At 39.6% G+C, this 20,174-nt stretch overlaps 1 protein-coding gene across 1 annotated transcript in view; it reads left to right on the forward strand.

The window, feature by feature from the left end:
- Positions 1–17,593, forward strand: part of SHCBP1 (SHC binding and spindle associated 1) — a 29,309-nt gene extending 11,716 nt beyond the window's left edge. The window contains exons 6-13 of the mRNA XM_074968682.1: positions 1,274–1,507; positions 1,600–1,768; positions 3,665–3,785; positions 9,936–10,067; positions 13,998–14,116; positions 14,894–14,980; positions 15,351–15,492; positions 16,882–17,593. Of these exons, the coding sequence (XP_074824783.1) occupies positions 1,274–1,507; positions 1,600–1,768; positions 3,665–3,785; positions 9,936–10,067; positions 13,998–14,116; positions 14,894–14,980; positions 15,351–15,492; positions 16,882–17,204 (1,327 nt within the window). The 3' untranslated portion in view covers positions 17,205–17,593. The remainder of the gene's footprint in view (positions 1–1,273; positions 1,508–1,599; positions 1,769–3,664; positions 3,786–9,935; positions 10,068–13,997; positions 14,117–14,893; positions 14,981–15,350; positions 15,493–16,881) is intronic.
- Positions 17,594–20,174: the final 2,581 nt, after the last annotated feature.

The following is a 20,174-nucleotide window of genomic DNA, read 5'->3' on the forward strand; positions in this document are numbered from 1 at the left end:
GAGGTGTGTGGCTGATTGGTCAGTTCATAAATTTGGTGTTTGTAGGTTCTACTGTAGGTTCTCCAGAGTGCTCAGTTTTAAAATTGAGTGTGCACATTTTAGGGTTAACTTATGTACAGTTTCCATTGTTTTCTTCAAGTATTGTACCTTTCTATATTACATTAAAAAATCAGCTACCTTTAGTTCCTCACCTACTCTGAAGTATATTCATGCGTTGTCGCCAGGCATGCTGCATCTTATAACACTATCACCACACAGTTGTTTTCGCTATGAGGTTTTTGTACCACTTTACTGTCTGTCTGTTACAGTCAAGTAGATATTTGTTGTTCTGCCTCCAGCTTTTTGTTCTTTATGGCACGTTTTTGAGTGCCCTCTAGTGAACATCTGAGTGATTGAAACTTGGCAATTGTCTTGGCCCTTAGTTTCCTTGGATGTTTTCTTCTTCCCAGTAAGACCCCTCAGTGACTGCGCATGGAGTTATTTACACGGAGTTGACTTGCTTCCCCTTCAATTGTACTGAAGACAAAGAAGGATTCTTCTTTTTGCTTTCAGTATCTTTTCATTGTTTGATCTTTTTCTGGAGTGATCACTGTAGTACCACCACTTTGGAATTTTCAGCAAGCCATCTTCTATCTGGAAGATATGTGACTCTGTCTGACTTAGGCAGAGCCACTTTGCAGGAGTGTTTCCGTCTCTTGTGTGAGAGACTCCTTGATGGTACATTTTATCTTATAGTACATCTGCTCTTTCACTTCTATCATCCAGTTCTAATTGTTGTCTCTCACTTTCTCTGAGTTATGTTTTTTTCTCTTGCTCTACAAACTTCTGCTTTTGCTATTTCAAAGCCCACATTTTCATGGTGCCTTAAAAGGGCACCATCTAATCAGTGTTTAAGTAGTGACTTAAAAATAGTTCTTGGTAATGTACGTGCCTCTGAGGCCTCCTGGTAATTCTTGTGGTTTTTAAAAGTATATCTTTTTGTATTTTTAAAAAAATATTTCTCTCCCTTTTTCTGTGTGAACTCTTTCAACTCTAATAATCGTGGGTGTGCATTGTAACAATGGGGGTTGGCATATTTAGACAAATGTGTTTTTTTTTGTCAGCCATGCCCCTTTGAATTGGGGTGTCATAGATGCAGGGAGCTCAGCACTTCTGACTCAAAGCCCACTTAAGTCAGTGGAAAGATTCCCATGGATTAAAATGGGCTTTGGATCAGGTTCTCTCTGCTTCGGGAAAGTGAGGAACACTAACTCTTCTACACTTTGAATTGTAGGCATTATGACATACTTGAGGATCGTGTCCCTTCTGGACTCATTGCTGATTATCGCAGTCTGCTGTCTCAATGTGAGGTGCTCTACAGGAAGTTCTTAAACCTGAGGAGTGGCATATCAAGCAGTGACTCTGACTCCGAGGCAGAAAATGTCTCCATGGTGGAAGGCTTAAAGCTGTATGATGAGATAGAGCATCTGAAGCAAAAGCTAAAGCTCATTGAGAATCCTCTCTTGAGGTACTGTGTGTGTGTGTGTGTGAGAAAGAAGAAACCAGCTAGGAAATACTGTCCATTAGGACAGAGCTGATGGTTTATTGCTCATGTTTCAGGTATGTATTTGGTTACCAGAAGCACACTGGTCTCCAAGCCAAAGGCTCCCGTCCAACGGGTACGAAGATCACTCATGTTGTATCTTCTACTATGATGGCAAGTCTGTTGCAGTCTCTGCTCAGGGAGAAGCTTTGTTCTGAGACCTGTGATGAAGAACTAGAAATACAGGTAAAATAGTAATTGTTTTCATTCTCTGTCCTCCATTTTCTATCTTCCCCAATAGATTAATTTCTTCTTTCACAATATTCACTTCTGTACGTACAGAGCCTACCATGAGGGAACCTTAATCCCACAATTGTAATATAAATAGCGAGTAATAAGAATGGAAGAAACAGTGAATTTATCTAACTAACTTGTATCTGGTAAATACTCCTTTACAAGCACTTTCCTCTGTGTGAGAAATAGGGGAAACTCCCCCGCATTCCTGTAACAATTTCATAATGAAGTATTCTGAGTAAGGCATGATATTTACTTGGAGTTTTAACGTACCTGAGTGCACACTTTTTAAAGGTATTTCTTTTAAATTTTGAGCAGGTCTGATTCTTCTGATAAATAGTCAGTGAGAGGGCAGGAGGAAGGAACCTTTCTCAACACATCTGTTCCTTTTGTGTTTCAGTCTTGCCTTAATTCAGTGATAGACATATGATTTTTCTGCTTTGGCTCTCCACGCCTTTTAAAGCCAGTTACTTGTCATCTGCATTCTGTTCCTTGTGAATAAACTGAATTATTTACTCAATTCCAGTTACAGCTGTGTAAAAATAGATAGATAAAACTATCTATAGAGTTACCTGTATGTTATTTAATTGCCCAGATACCCGAAAGCTTAATTTGGCCTTCAGAACAGCTATTACTGGTGTTGTGCAAAAAGGAAAGAACCAGGCTTAACTCGCAGATCCTGGATTGAGTGTGCAGGGCGAGCAGTTGGAAGAGGATCTTAATACTTGTAAATTGAGCATGCTTAATCTGGAAGTCACTGAGGCAATATATGTGGAACTCCATTATGCCATTTTCAGTCACAGTTCAGAGTAGAATCCTGTTGTCATGCTTGTGATAGGTGCCAGCCTGCCCACTTAGGAGACTGACTAACCCAAAATGTCTGCCAGGCAGATCCCACACTGCAACAGCAGTGTCCATTAATTCTTTTTTTGGAGAGATCAGCTCCAAGAGTGAGAAGATCGTTCAGTGTCTAGACTAGCTCCCACCTAGTCCCCTTGGCTATTACTGCCTCTGCCTCATATTTCCTTTGTGACCTAGGGCAGTGGCTCTCAGCCTTTCCAGACAACACTACCCCTTTCAAGAGTCTGATTTGTCTTGTGTACCCCCAAGTTTCACCTCACTTAAAAACTGCTTACTTTTGTAATTTTATCTGATTTTGTAAGCATAGCAGCACACTATCACTGAAATTGCTTACTTCCTCATTTTTACCATATAATTCTAAAATAAATGAATTGAAATATAAATATTGTGTGTGTATGTATGTATGTACGTATATGTGTGTGTATATATAGCAGTATCAACAAGTCATTGTATGAAATTTTAGTTTGTACTGACTTTGCTAGGGCTTTTTATGTAGCCTGTTGTAAAAGTAGGCAAATATCTAGATGAATTGATGTACCTCCTGGAAGACCTCTGAGTATCCCCAGGCATACACATACCTCTGCTTGAGAAACCACTGACATAGGGTAAATCACTTAGGGCAGAACTTCCAACACTGCATTTACAGGAAAATTGGGGTTTGCATTTAGGCTCTTTAAAACATGGCACTAATTTTTACCTGCCTCAGTTTCCCATTTGTACATGGAATTATGCTTCTTTCAGGCATGTCTTAAGGCTGATTCGCTGTTCGTAAAAGTACATGGAGATCCTTGCATGCAAAGCACGATATGAACACAAAGTATTAATTGTATTCTATAGATGCCACTAAAATGGGTTTCCTTTAAGCAGAACCGGTAGCATTTTGATTAAGTAGCAACATTCAGATTAAAAGGGAATTCTGTTGGCATAAACTCAAGCCATTCTCTTACATTTTCTGAAGCTGATTAAGTGTTTATCTCTCCTTTACAGTTCCACAGTGATCCACTGACAGCTGTCAGTGCCTGCTATGAAGGAGACACTGTCATCATCTGTCCTGGCCGTTACGTTGTAGATGGCATGTTCTGCATTGCTGACTCAATTGAACTTGAAGGTACATAAGAACAGTTAGATGGGGTCAGAGCAGTGGTCCATCTAGCCCAATACCCAATCTTCTGACAATGGTCTGTGCCTGGTGCTTCAAAGGGAATGAACAGAGTAGGACAACTTTGAGTGAGTCCAGTCCTAGCTTCTGGCAGTTGGAGGTTTAGGGTAGAACCCTGTGCAGAACTAGTTCTTTAATCCCACTCCTGTTCCACACCACAATACCCACTCCCACCCATTCCCACATTGTTTCTTGCACAATACCACCTCCCACCCACAAAGACTTAGGTCCTGCAAGGGAGACAGATTCCCCCCAGGCTATTTAAAAAAAAAAAAGGCTGGTTAATAAAGCATACCTTAAACCACATAAAAAAATACTTTAACTCCTGTTATAATAGATATTAAATCTTGCTATCCCTCACTTAAATTGAAGTATTTAAACTTTTATTTAAAAAAAGTTTTTTCCTACAAATTACAGCAGTCTGGTTTTTTTTGCCCATCCAATTCCACCCGCAACATAGTGCATTTTACCTGGTCCCGCTATTATGGCAGTGGGTCCTGCAGGATCCCAGTCCTGCTGCAGGGCTCTAGTTTAGGATCATGGCAATGCATCCCTGAACATCTTGGCTAATAGCAATTGGTGGACGTCCTCCATAAACATATCTAATTCAGTAACACTTTTGGCCTTCTCAACAACCCATAGCAACGAGTTCCACATGTTGATCACGCATTGTGCGAAGTAGTATTTTCTTTCAGGGTGGATTGATTTAAATCAGCGATTTAAATCAAAGTGGAAAGCCTCAATTTAAATAATTGATTTTAATCAACTTTTCCATTTGTACTTCAGTTACTTTCTAAAGACAGGTGTCTTCTTATTGGTTAATATAAACATTGATTTACAGCTAATTAGAGCCTTTACACTAGATTTGGTACATCTTTGCTACCTAGGGTGGTACACTATAACTATTTACATTTATTTAAACAATTGTATAGCTTAATATTTTCAGATTCTTAGTAATTGTACATTTTTACTAGGTTGAATGGTGAATGATATTGCTTATTTATTAGATAATTAACTTTTTGTTCATGATTTGTGTCAACTGCAATAGGATGGTAACTGGAATTAAATTAAACACACAATAGCATATAACATTTATTTTTTATTAAGCAAAACAAGCCCTTAATGTAGTACATGATGTATTGTCATATTTATAAAGCTTGACCTCAAAAGTTAGATGTTTGCCCTCTATTCTTTCTGTATTTAGAAAAGCAGCCTTTAACTCAGTTTTTTTATTAGAGGCTCATATATTCATCTCATTTATTTTTTATTTAAATGTTTCAAGAAATTATAATTTTGATTAACGTATTGTGTAGTAAATTCAAATTTCCTTTTAAACGATTTTTTTAAAGAAAAAACTTATTTAAATAAAATAAAATCAAATTTAAATAAAAAAAATCTGATATTTTAGATTTAAAAAGAAAGTATTGATTTATATCCACCTGCTTTCGTTTGTTTTAAACCTGCTGCCTGTTAACTTCATAGGGTGACCACTAGTTCTTGTGTTATGTGAAGGGGTAAATAACAATTCCTTATTCGCTTTCTCTATATCATTCGTGATTTTATAGACTCCTAAGTCCCCTCCCTCCCCCCTTTGTTGTCTCTCATCTGAGCTGAAGAATCCTTATTTTTTTAATCTCTTCTCATATGAAAGCTGTTCCATACCCTTAATCATTTTTGTTGCTCTTCTCTGCATCTTTTCCAATTCTAATATATATATATTTTTGAGATTGGGGTGACCAGAATTGCACACAGTATTCAAGGTGTGGGCATATCACAGATGTTTGATATTCTGTTTTATCTCTTCCTTTCCTAATAGTTCTTAATGTTCTGTTAGCTTTGACTGCTGCCACATATTGAGCAAATGTTTTCAAAGAACTTTCTGCAGTGTCTCCAAGATCTTTTCTTGAATGGTAACAGCTAATTCAGACACTATCATTTTGTATGTAGAGCTGTGATTATTTTTTCCAATGTGCATTAATTTGCACTTATCAAAATTGAATTTCAACTGCCATTTTGTTGCCCTGTCACCCAGTTTAGTGAGATCCCTTTGTAACTCTTTGCTGTCTGCTTGGGACTTAACTGTCTTGAGTAACTTAGTATCCTCTGCAAATTTTGTTACCTTACTATTTTTGTCACCTTGAGGGACCCTGCTATTTACCTCTCTCTCCGTTGTGAAAACTGATAATTTATTCCTATCCTTTGTTCCCTACCTTGTAACCAGTTACTGATCCATGAGAAGACCTTCCCTCTTATCCCATGACTCCTTACTTTGCTCAGGAGCCTTTGGTGAGGGACCTTGTCAAAGGCTTTCTGAAAGTCCAAGTACACTAGATCACCCTTGTTCACATGCTTCTTGACACCTTCAAAAAATTCTAGTAGATTGGCAAGGCATGATTTCCCATGTTGACTCTTCCCCAACATATCGTGTTTTTGTCTGTTCTGTTAACTATAGTTTCAGACAATTTGCCTGGTACTGAAGTTAGGCTCCCTGTCCTGTAATCGCCAGGATGGCTTCTGCAGCCTTTTTTAAAAATTGGAATTACATTAGCTACCCTTCTCGTACAGAGGCTGATTTAAGCGATGGGTTACATACCACAGTTAGTTGTTCTGCAGTTTCATATTTGAGTTCCTTCAGAACTCTTGGGTGAACACCATCTGGTCCTGGTGACTTCGTGCTGTTGAATCCATCAATTTGTTCCAAACCCTCCTCTACACCTCAGTCTGGGATGGTTCCTCAGATTTGTCACGTAAAAAGAATAGGTTGGGTGTGGGTATCTCCCCCACATCTGTTGTGCAGTGAAGACTGATGCAAATAATTCATTTAGTTTCTCTGCAACGGCCTTGTCTTCCATGAATGCTTTTTTAGTACCTTGATTGTTCAGTGGCTCCACTGTTTGGTAGACTTATTGCTTCAGATGTACTTAATTTTTTTTGCTGTTGTTTTTATCTTTAGTTAGTTGCTCTTCAAATTCTTTATTGGACTACCATAAACGTTTACAGTTGCCAGAGTTTATCTCCTTTCTATTTTTCTTGCTAGGATTTGACTTCCAATTTTTAAAGAATGCCTTTTTGCTTCTAACTACCTCTTTTACTCTGCTGTTTAGCCATTATGGCATTTATTGCATTCTCTTACTTTTTTTTTCCCCTTTAAATTTGAGGTATACATTTAGTTTGGGCCTCTCTAAACTAGACTATTTAAAATAGACTCCATGCATTTTGCAGGCATTTCACCTTTGTGATTTTTCCTTTTAATTTCTGTTTAACTAGCTTCTTTTTTGTGCAGTTCTCCTTTTCAAAGTTAAATGCTAAGGCGGTAGGTTTCTTTGGTATTCCACCCTCCCCCACCCCAGCCCAAGGTGTTAAATTAAACTCTATTTTAGTTGCTGTTGCCAAGTAGTTCAGCTATATTCACCTCTTGGATCAGATCCTGTGCTCCACTTAGGACTAGATCAAGAATTGTCCTTCCCTCGTGGGTATCAGTACAAGCTGCTCCAAGAAGCAATCATTTATGGTGTCTATCTTTGCATCCCTTCCTGAGGTGATATGTATCCAGTCAATATGAGGATAGCTGAAGTCCCCATTATTGCGTTTTCTGCCTTTGTAGCCTCTCTAATCTCGCTGAGTATTTCACAATCACAGTAATCATCCTCGTCAGGGGGTTGATAATATATTTCCACTTCTGTGCTGCTATTGTGCAAGCATGGAATTTCTATCCATAGAGATTCTCTGGTACAATTTGATTCAGTTAAGATTTAAGATAAGGTAGAAGGTTCTTGTAAGCGTGGAAGAGCCTGAAACTAATGTTAACTGGTCCATTTTCTTAAAGTAAACTGAGGTGTGTAAAGGGACTTAACTTCAGGAGGGATCTGTTGCCTGGGAGTTTAACTTTTCTTTTTCCTTAAATGCCTTGACATTCCTTCAGAGGCCCTGCTGCTAGAGCCAGGAGTCGGCTTCAAACATACTGAGTGGTATGTGTGCTGTCTCTGCCCATGGAGGATGTGTGTGCTACAGCAGCAAATGGGCCACGACAGGACTTCGGAAGAATACATTTATCCCCAATTTAGTGTGTTCTTTTGTGAATCATCAAGGAAGCTAGTTTTCCTTCTTCATTGCCAGGAGAAAGCACTGCAAAATGTACTTGGTTCATGTGATTTAACATAGTATGATCCTTGATCATATGCTATAAATATTCTGCATTTTATATTTATAGCTTTTGTCAATAAGTGGAAATTCGGTCTAGTGGACTAGGCTGGTGGCTACAAAGACCTGAATTCTATTCTTGTCTCTGCCAGTTGTGTGCCCTTTGCAAACCACTTCACTTCTGTGCTTCATTTCCCCCGTCTATAAAATAGGGGTTATTAGTCTACTTGAGAAGGGTATTCTGAAGATTGTTTGTACAGCACAGGTTGTGTGTAACCTTACTGAAGTAAGGGACAAGTCAAGGCCTAATAGCTTGTTGCATTCAAATATTTGTTGGGAAGTGTAGTGCACAAATTAGCAGTGTGAATGGTGATGCTATACCATATAGAGAAGGAAGTCACTGGCTATGGGTTCAGATCTCTGTGTTTATTTTGCAGAACCAAATAGGCAATGTATACACATTTATGGTATCTTATCAACAAATCTTTCTGTGCTTTTGAGAATGGCTTTAAAATTAAATGCTTCTGCCTTGTCTAGGATACATTGCATCCTTGTATCTCTCCTAGTAATGCCTGAGCTACAGGTATGTACACCTGTTAACACTTTACCAAACAACTTTAGGAATCCAGTTTTATAGAATAACCTATACATCATTGTGGGCTGCTCAGCTGCATTGTTTATCTTTATCTTGTCAAACCTTGTTAATGGAAAAAAGTCTGGGAGTTTAATTTCCTGCTGTTCCCTATTATATTTTCTTGCCTTTTTGTTTTATGACTATAATTTTCTTTCTCTCTTGTATATGTTTGATTTATATCGATATACGTGCCCATATGCAATACATCTGCATGATTAAGGGCCTCCATAAATTGCTTGATTTATCAGTGAGGATAGTATTCTGAAATTCTGGTGGGTGGTATTTATGACAGATGTTGTCCTGTCTTTGAGAAAATGGTCATACAAGGGGTGAAGCAGCCAGCCTATTAGAGTCATAGACTAGAAATAGCCATTCTGCTTTACGGAACAAAGCATGTAAGTAAGTTTATTTTAATAGGGAGTACTCTTTGAATGAGCAAGTGTCAGGATGACTAATCTCTGTATATGGGCTTGTGTTGGGGGAAAGTTTAGCAGTAGGAGTTGCCCACCTTCTACCCAAGCCTTTTCTTGCTGTTAGACATGCTGTTTTGGGGGCAGGCCCTGACTGGTCATTAGAGATCTCTAAGCCACTTCTAGGCATGTTAACCATGATATCCTTGCATTTGGGTAATAATTCTCCTTTCAGTTTCTGTAGTGTTATATGTTTCAGCTGGATACAGTATTCATTTCCTGTCCCAAATTGTGTATTCTTGCCATGCACTGTGAATCAGCTGGCATCTCAGAAGGGTCTGTACATCAGTGGTGGGGAAAGTGATTCTATATTTCTCATCTACCCTCTGAGGTGCTGAGACCTAATTAGTTTATATCTGACTTTAAAATTTAGTGCAAACTCTTTCACTATGCTTTATATTTTTACTATACAAGTAACAAAGGCTTTACATGTTGATACATCAGTGGATGGTTTAGTGAATCAGTATTGTCATCTGCTTTAAAGTTTGTGGTTTTAGTTGAATTCTCCTGGAAACTGCAGCAGTCAAGGGTTTTGACCCACCTCATTTAAATTCCGAAGTCAGTAGTGCAATGGATAAAATTTGTTGTTTTTGTGTAGCCCTCCGCCTCAAAACCGTTGCAGTGAGGCAGTAGTGGTTTGAGTGAAGCAGCCATTTGGGAGACTAACCTTCCGATGTAGCAGGGAGCATTGCGGGTGGTCTGAGTGATGTGTGGAAAACGTAAACCTGCTAGCATGACAGAACTCAAGTTACAGTCCTTTTAACTCTAATTTTGATATCTTGTGATGTGCACTGGGCATCTGTGTCCACCAGTGAATCACAGTAACAGTAAGATTTTTTTTTCCCTTCCTTTCAGGGTATGGCCTGCCAGATGATGTTGTGATAGAAAAGAGGGGCAAAGGAGACCACTTTTTTGACTGTACAGGGGCGAATATAAGAATCTCCAGTTTGAAGCTGGTTCAGCATGATGCAGTAGAGGGGATCTTAAGTAAGTAAGAAAGCATTTGTCCATTTTTATGCTTTCGTAATTACTGGTGGAATTAAAGCTTTGCTAATCTGTAAATTTGCATTCAATATTACACTCTTACTAACCTGCAAAAGTACACAGAAAAGGGATCCTATTGGTATAAACATCAGAGCTTCAAGATTTCTTTACCTAGATTATTAAGAACTTGGAATTTAATAACTCCCAGCCTTTGAACTATCTGACTGCCATCTTAAATTGTCAAGCTTTATTCTCATTCTTAAAAAACAGTAATCTAATCAAACTGTCCTTTCTGCTCGGCAGTGTTTGCTCAGGGCTGGGGAAGAAGGTTTCAGTGCAGAAGGTGTGGGCTCTGGGGTGGGGCCGGGGATGATAGGTTTAGGGTGCAGGCTACCCGGGGGCTGTGGTGGGGAGAGAGGACCCCCCTCAGACCTCTCTCGCCTCAGGAGCTCGGGGCCAGAGGAGAGGCGCTTCTCCCTGGAAGCTCCGGCGGGCCTGGGCCTGGGCCTGGGCCGGGCTAAGGGAGGGGCTCTTCTGCCCAGCATCACCAGTGGGGCGGGGCCATGGGAGGGGCTCCTCTCCCTGGCTGTGTGCTGCAAGTCCAGGGCAGGTCCATGCTGGGGCCGGCGGGCAGGGGTGCGGCCGAGCAGTTTAGAGGAAATTTATCTGCGAAGTCTACCTGCCTCTAAAAATTGCTACATAGCCTACTCCAGTTTGGCTGGCGAATGAAACCTGCTCACCTTACTGGCAGAGAGAACTGCCTTGGAAATACCTGACTATTGCTGAACCAACCTTTCCTCTCCTTAGTCACCACCAACCCCTCCGCTTGCTGACAGCACATTCGAACTGAGGCTCAGCCATAAGCCTGCTCAGCAGGATACTTCTTTTGTCCCTTTCCTCAAACAATATTTATGTAGCTATCCAGTAAGCCCATTCCCCACTCTTCGTGCTGGCAGCTCAGTTCTGTAGCTCTAAGCAGTCTCTTTCCCTTTTGTTCCCTACCCTCTGACTGGCAGCTTTGTGCTATTGTGCCTCATGTCACTTGACGTCTCCTGTTGTCCTTGTCCAGCAATCAAGAACCCGATCCCGTTGCTTCCCCAGAAAGCACTGCTGCTTGCCCTGGTCTCAGGTTAATAAGATTTTTCTCATGCTGTAAACCCTTCAGTTGAGAATCTGCATTTTGTAAGCAAAACCGTGCTACTTTACAGGCTGTTATTTTCATCGGTTCTTGGAATAGAGTATCACTCAGACTATTCTTTTGATCATCTAAGGAAAAATTAGTTCCATCTGAAGATAAACTTATTGGGTCCTGCCCATCTGCCTTTGGGGAAGATGCTAATTAACACTTCACTAAATAGACATGGATTGAAATAAATATCACTTTAAAGTGCTTAGCACCTTCATGTAGGTATTTCATATTTTATCAACTTAGGAAAAACATCTTCACAAAGAAAGGGAATCAAGGTTGATATGGAGAGGTTACTGCTGTCATTTAAAAAGAAAAAAACAAACACAAAAAAACCCCAAACTCTAATGTTCCTTTGCAACAAAGGGCCTGGATTATATTAGAAAACTTGCACTGGTGTAACTATTTGTTTTTAGTTATACCTGTGCAAACCACTATTGTAGGCAAATTTAAATTGATTTTAGCTTAATTCAGTAATTTATGAAATTAAGAAACTGGTATAAGCACAATTTGGATTAGTTCAAGTGAATCTACATTAGGTTTTTGCATCAGTGTTACTGAACTGATTTAGTTACAAAAATCAGTGTAATCCAGATCACATCCACTGGGTTACAACATGTACGCTGGCATGTGAGAACATCCGTGTGTGTAATTGCTTTGGTCTCAGATATATGATATTTATTTGTATTGCAAAAGATCTTCTAGTTATCCTGTTTTGCTGTGTTACATGCATCCCTGATTTTCTTTGTGGGATTAAGCCAAGTCAATGCATTACTCTGAATTATTTTCTCTTGTAAAAACCATGTAATTAATGAGAGAGAGTCAGCAAAGCTAGACAGTTGTCCTCTTTTCTAAGTTAGCATTGAACAAAATCAGTTTAGGGTATGGCACAGTTCTCCACGGGCCCATGCTGCAAATGTATGAAAGCGTTTGTTGACTAAACTCTGCTTGGGTGGCAGCAGGTGAACGCTTTAAGGGGTGGTAACACATGAAGAAATAAGAGAGGGGCCAGTCCTCCTTTGTTGCAGAGCTGGATATTAAAGCCGCTACAGGATGGGAAGAAATAACTTTCTGTATTTTCACCACAATTTTTCCAGCAGGTGTCTAGTTCCGTCAGCTGTGGGCAGTAATATTGGGAGCTCTTCCTTTGGACTGAGAGTGTGCCCAAGCCAAATTTATAAATCTCTATCAGATACCTGTTGTTGCCAAGTATTGGTCCATTTGTAAATATTCACAGTGACCATCCCATTATCATTATCACACATACTTGGAGTTATTTGGCAACAGTTATGCAGACAATGAACCCTTTGGCTCTAAGCCCCCTGTAGACCAAAACACTTACGACTTTATTGCATTGTTACCTTTAAATTTAGGTTGGTTAGTTCTAATTCTATTTAAATTTGCTTTAATCTTCTGAAAGTCGAAACCTGAAAATTGTCCACTAAGGTGTAAAGGCAAAACTTTACCATATTTTTGCTTGTTTGATCATTTGGGTCATGTAGCAGGTCTAGGGCTATGTGTGCGCATGTACCGGGGTGGCCAAACTTACTGACCCTCTGAGCCACATACGACAATCTTCAGAAGTTCAAGAGCCAGGGCGCACCTGCCAGGGCTTGGGGCTTCAGCTCCGCTCCTGTTGAAGCCCCGAGACCCCTCTCCCCCGCCCCCACTGAGCAGAACCCCCTATCCCATCACTCTGCTGCAAGGCAGAAGTTCTGAGCTCTCTCCCCCACCCCCCAGTCTGGTAGGTGGAAAATGGGGGGAGGGGGGCTCCGCGAGCCACACTTTAACAATAAGAGAGTCACATGTGGCTCACGAGCCACGGGTTGGCCATCGCCAGCATATACTTGGCCACTTTCTTATTTCAGACTTTCTGAAGTATGTCAAGAGGACAGTTGATCTTGCAGGCTAGGTATACATCAAACATGCTTGTGGTCCCAATCACAGTAATATGTGCGCCGGACAGACTGTTACTATCCAGTGTCAGACTCAAGACTGTTAACTTTAAAGGTGATTTGCACATTTCTGATCCTGCTGCAGCTCTGTGTGGGGTTGGTCCTGGTCCCCATGTCCCCTGACTGAGCAGCCGGATGACTACAGACTTTTAGTTGGGCTGCATTGGCCGTGGGGCAAGGGCTGAAAACACAACTGAGAATCTGCATTGTCCTAGCTGTGCCCCATTTGCTTTGGCTGTACACCTTTCCACAGTGGAAACAAGCAGCAGGGTGTGTGTGTGTGTGTGTGTATGTGTATGTATATGTATATATATGTGTGTGTGTGTATATGTATGTGTATATGTATGTGTATATAATATATATATATAGTAAAAGAGCCTTTTCATTGAATACAGTATCTGCTCCTGGAGGATCATTCATACATTGCCTTCATCCTCCCTGGTTTTGGACTCAGATTATGCTGCTGATGTGCTGGAAAGTAGCTGCACCGCAACAGTGTGTCTTTGAATGTGTATGGAAATTGTTTCCACTTAACTTTCATTGGTTTGTTACCCAGAAAATAAATACTTTTGAGAGCATACTCGTTAAAAAGCCTGAATGGTAGTGTCCAGCTTGGGCTCCACTGAAATCAGACTGACAAAATGTTTCCTTAACAGATATTATTCTAATATGTTCTCATTACAGTATCTGTCTGGCCTGATGAACAGAAAATTCCTCTTGTTATAGATCATCCATTATACTGTCTCTTTTAGAATGATCTCTAATGTCGACACTGGATGTCTTTGATTGCAGGTGTTCACCATGGGAAAACCACACTGGAGAACTGTGTGCTACAGTGTGAAACTACAGGTGTTACTGTGCGGACATCAGCAGAGCTATTAATGAAGAACTCTGATCTGTATGGTGCCAAGGTGTGAACTAACTTTTAAATATTTTTTTGAAACAAAACTCCATCTTGAATAAAATGAAGCTCCCTGCGGGCAAATCGGGAATCATAATCAGGAAAGTGGATGAGTTCCTTGATCCTTTAGAAAACCACTGGTATTTTCCATTAGATGGCTAAATATAATTGGTGTTTAAGAAATCAGTCAGAAAATTCTCTTAACCTCTTATGTAGTATGTCTCTACGGGGGGAGACTCATATTGACTTGCATGTGAAACTGAAAATCAAACCATAACCAAGAGTCAGTTATGAAATAACCCCAGGTGCATTCGTGGAGCTGATTCATGGGATAAGGCTGTTCTTAAAATGAGCCTGTTTTGTGCCCCTTAAATAGTCTTGTCTCTCGTTAAACTGATATTCTTTCTCCAGCTGAACTGCCTGTTTTTGAACATGTTACCTATTGATTCTTACAAGGAGATGATCAAAATCTAACACTTCATTACATCACAAAAAAATCACTGGATTTCCTAGGACTGGGTGTGGTGTATTAAAGAGAAAATACATCTCTGTGCATGTGTCGTGCAATCTCATCCCAGCAGAACTTTTGTGATGTGGTAGCAGCATTGCCAGTGGGGATTGAACCATGAGCATCTCCTACCTGACTTAGTTTACTAAGCCCAAGAACAGGAAGAAATAGAAGACTCTTACCATGTAGCCACTAGGTAGAGACAAAGATCCACTTTGGGGTAATGGGTTACACTGGGAACTTGCTGACTCATTTGTGATATGTCTCTTTAATTTACAGGGTGCTGGTGTGGAAATATACCCAGGTAGCACATGTAGCCTGCTGGGCAATGGCATACACCACTGCAAGGAGGGAATCCTCATAAAAGTGAGTTCCAGATGGAACGTGCTCTGATCAGTTATCAAGATCATACCTATTCAGATTGGTACCTACCAGTAGCTGTTCTAGTTAGTTATCTCATGATGTCGCTACTTTTTTATTTTAACTTGTTTGAAAGACAAGGTATGATAACACTGAAAGCAGTGGATTTAAATTTTTGTCTATTATAGCAAAATAGTCCTAGTTCATGGCTGCAACAAGGAAAATGGTGACTATATTTAATTATGTCCCTTAAATATACAAATAGATGAAGTTATTTTGTATTATCTTCGTTTTAGAGAAGACATTCTAGTGGGTTGAAATTCCCTTTCTGAGATTTGGTTACGTAAATCTTTTTTTCATTTGCCTTCTGCTATAGGATTTCTTAGATGAGCATTATGACATTCCCAAGATCACCATGGTGAACAATGTGATCCATAATAATGACGGGTATGGAGTCGTCCTGGTTAAATCTACCGTTTCCTCTGATGTAAAAGACATTGCTGTCAAAAATTCAGAAGGTATTTTTTTAACTCTAGTGACTTAATAGGAGTCTAAATGTAGTGGTGAATCTACGGTTTCTGTAAAATATTTAGAAAATGCACATCATATAACTTGGCAGAAAGAAAGTCTTAAACTTTATAATAAGGAGAAAAAAATATGTCTAGGTCTGACTTTCCTATAATTATCAGAGGACTGAGATTCCCCAGATCACAGCTACTGCAAAGGAATGTTTAGGAGTAGCTGCAGGCTGCATGTGTGTAATTACTTGTACTTCAATTTCACTTTTTTATCCAATGATATCAAAGCATTTGTAAAAACTTATTCTGGGCACTGGAAGCCCGTATCGGGCAGCTAGCATGATGGTCTTTCAGCACATCCTGACTACTTAACCATTTAAAATGACACTTTCTGCAATAAAAGGAGTTTTAATCTCTGTTCCATGCTAGCTGTCCTTGAGGCTTTCCATTTGTCTCCCCTCTGACCCAGCCTCTCGTTTAGTGTGTCTGAGTCCATCTTAAATGGTGTGTAGCTATTCAGTGAGGAAAAGGAGCTTTCCAGTTGATTCTTGCCTACTAGACCTGTCTGCTCCACTATGCAGATCCTGCAGGACTGGGACTAATTACTTGGTCACACACACAAAATGGCATGTTGTCAGGGAGAAAGGGGGCATATTCCTCCCACGACCCTTTCCTACCCATATTAATTCTCTGCTCTCCTGTTCCACCATGCAGCAGAAATGAGACTTGTTGGATCTAGCTTATTCCTCCCAGTGTAGTTATCCCCACCATAAATATCACTTGACAACTGTACTTTCCATGTCTTATTTCAAAGAAAGATACTAAGTTCTCAGTTGCAATATCTTATCCCCACTCAGCTGTGTCTCTCTCAAATACTTGACTGTCTGAGTAATTTATTTAAGTCTCCAGATTCTTTCTTAAGCATCACACTCGTATACTTGGAATATATGGGGCTATCATTAAAATTGCATCCCAAAGGGGTGGTAGGAGGAAGCTGATGAATTTTTTCTCTGAACTTTTCATAAAATATTCATTGCCACTTTGCTGTTTCCAGTGGCAATCACCTTGAAAACTTCTTCTTGCATTTTAACTCTTCATGCTGGATTGTCATTGGATATCTCAGTTGCCACCTGACTTTATTCTTTGTGCTATATGTACTGTACCTTTGTGTTTGCATTGGAAGAATTAGCTCTTATTGGCAAGAGCTGATGTAGCTGAACTATGTAATACTTGAAAGTTATTGCAATATGGGGAATATTTTCATTGTTTAATAAGACTTAAAGAAAACTCCTAAATTTCAAAGTATTCCGAATCTGACACTTTAATTAGTTCAGCTCCTCCAGGCATCTGCACAGTCTGTAATAACCTCATCACTGTTTTCGGATTTAGGAAAAATACAGACTATCCAGTCAAACGGTGGGACAGACAATGTAGAAGATTTGGGACATGAAGAGCTACATGAATGTGCAACAGGTGAATTGGAGCTCCATGAGAGAGCTGAGATTTCTGAACAAACTGCAGGCAATTATGAAATTGCAAATGAACTTGTTGCTACCTCTGTAAAGAAGAGCCAGATGCACAAGAAAAGGCTGAGTGAACTGGGAATCACAGAGGCTGATGACAACTTAATGTCTCAGGAAATGTTTGTTTCTATTGTGGGCAATCAGTTCAAACGAAATGGGAAAGGAAGTTTTGGCACGTTCCTCTTTTGACTGTCCTGACTTGAAATGCAATTAGGGTAGGCGATTTGCACAAGCTGTTATGTTCACTGCTACTTTCAGAGAAGTTAATCTGACTCATCTGCCTTCCATTATGTTGCTAGAATGTGATGAAATTCAAGAATATTTATTCTTTTTAACAGTGTGCATGTTGCACATGTGAGGTTGCTTCCTTGCAGCAAATGTAGAAAACAGAACTCCAACGTGGAAACCTTTATGGACATTGCTGATCCACAAGCTTTTCCTTTACCAGCCATGTACTTCACTTTTATTATAGTATTTATTTAGCTACTAAATATAAAACACTTTTTAAAAAGACCTAGGCACCAGAGGGGAGGGTGGACAACAGCTGCAACCATATAGCTCCCTCCATGCTCATTCTTAACTGTGCCTGAAGTGGTTCTGACTTCCATGTAATACTGGCATAGTACTTCATTTGTATGTTAATAAAGGCTTTTTTATAATTAGGGTATTACTCAATCACTTATTTATTAAGAAATTGGGGGTTACCAGTATTATAGTTACCGGATTTATTAGGAAATCTATTGAACATCTGAAAAGATGGTATTGCTCAAAGCAACGTGTGTGTACATGTAACTTGTACTGCCTAGTGCTAAAAATATCAGTGTACCCTTTTCTTTAGCCATAGTAGTGTTTTGAATTGCAACAATTTCCAAATGAAAAGGAATTAAAGTAACATGTTTGTATTTGTCATATTTTTTAGATGTTAACACAATGCTTTTTAAGTAATAAAACATGTTACTTGTGACATCAGACCATACTCTTAGAAAGGAATGGAATATTATCACAAATGTAGTTTTCAACTGGAATTTTTTTCTCCAGCCCATGGGAATTTTTATCAATAAAACAAAAGCAAAGCATATCAGATCTAATCCCACCAGGCATTCACCTCTGTGCTCCACAAGGTGAATGGAAGACACAGGGTCAGCTCCCAAGTACGTACTTGGTCCTAACTTGAAGAAAAACTTGCATTGACTGCGTGAGTGAGACTTTAGTCCCATAACTGCTAGAGCATCTTTCTGGTGTAATAGCTTATTAACTTTCTTCATCCTGTTGTCCTTTAAGATCTACAGATTTGCTTTTTTTGTAATTTAGAATGTGTGTAAGGGAATACTAGCAGGGAGAGTGAGGACCTGAAAGTCCTGTAAGGTGTAAAATAACACAGCTTGCTGATAAAGGGATGATCAAGTATTTTCAATGTTACGCTGCAGAAAACTTCAGAAAATAGCTTAACACAATGTAAAACAAGAAATGAAACGCATAGCTTGTTGAAAAATTGATGTGGGTTTGACTATTTAACATTCTTCACTCCAACCTCAGTCAAGTGATGATTAAATACCTTAATCTGTTTTATGCAATTAGTCGTTGGGGCCAAGGAAAAAGAAAAACGTATAGATTTTTGTCAGCGTTCTGTTTGCTTACTGTAATTTGCACTGTCAATAGAACTATAGAAAACTTACTGCTGTTCCCTGCTTTCCTATCCCACCTTTTGCATGCTTTTCCACTTCAGACACGCAAATTAATATTTAATTTCCATTGATTGTTACTGAGAATTAAATGCCACACAGATACCAATTTCACTCCAGTTATCTTAATTCATTAAGCACAGAGCCTTGCATTTCTGCTAGTCAACAAATATATGGAAATTTTGTCATGGCCTAAGATTATATATCTGGTTTGATTATATATAGGGTACATATATCTGGTATATTTTAACTCTGAGACTCAGTCTATCTCTAAATAATACGTGTCACACAGACCATTTTAATTTTCATGGAGGTTTATGCACATAGCAGGTTCTATGTCTAATTTCTAATCTGTGTTCCTAATTAAAAATTGGCACAAAAAGGCTGTAGATCTGTGGTTCCCCCCCCTCATTTGTCTCTTCAAATTTGCTGGTTTAGAGGTGGTATTTCTCTCCTACGGTTCACTTTAAAGCTATTTAATGTCTGACATCTTGCCTCTTCTTTTACGGGTATGGAGGTAAACTACTAAAACAATAGTCTCTTAACATGCTTGCTTTACTACTCAGTTGCTTTTTGGATGCCAGAGACCAGAGTTGATGCCAATGGAGGTCCATATGTGTAGTGAGAGCAAATGGGAAAGCAGAGTATTGCCATTTGAGTCAGAAGACCTTTGTCCTTTTTGCCTGTTACAGAAACTAAAGTCGTAAAATGGTGGGTTGCTATTTAGCATCTGTGTAGTACTTCTAAACCTCAAAGCACTAAATAGTCCATGGATACAGGCTCTCTGACCTATAGAACTTGGTTTGCTCCTCAGAGTTCAGTCGTCTCTCAGTCCATACATATGTCTGCCCAAGAAACATGAAAGCCTCTTCATTTTACCTTTGGTAGCCCTCCATTCACAGATTGCTTTCTGTGAGGTAGGTATGCTTAAACAGGAGGAAGAAAACTTTTCACTGGGGCCAGAACAATTGCTTGTGTATGTGTTGACTCACCAAGCTGTGCAGTTTGCCACTGGCTTCTAAATTCGTCTCTCTAAATGAGGTCCCTATAAGATGGGGAAGGAGAGAGTGAGACATATGTGGTATAGGAACATATTCTCACAGCTTTATAGTGTGACTTATCTTTTTGCATCCCAGTTTAGAATCTACCTCCCCAGTACTCTTGCTGACACTGCTGAACAGCGGTGTGATGGCATCTTGCTGCCAAAAAAGTAAATCTTTGGAGGGCTGCTCTCTTGTTTGGTCCAGGCACAAGATGTTTTCTGGTGGGATTTTTAAAAGCTCAGTCTTAGCCTCACTCAACTCCCATTAATTTCAAAGGGAGCAGAACACAGCTAGTAAAGAAGTAGCAACATTTAATGTAAACCTAGGAACCTCAGCCGTGGCCTCCAGTCTTTGGCTTGTTGACTGTAGTTGATGTGGCTATCCCCCCAGAGTGTATGCCTTTCCTCCTGCCTTGATTCTACCTCTTCTTACAC

The sequence above is a fragment of the Natator depressus genome, chromosome 12 (genome assembly GCF_965152275.1).
Source record: "Natator depressus isolate rNatDep1 chromosome 12, rNatDep2.hap1, whole genome shotgun sequence".
In the NCBI taxonomy this organism is placed as follows: domain Eukaryota; kingdom Metazoa; phylum Chordata; order Testudines; family Cheloniidae; genus Natator; species Natator depressus.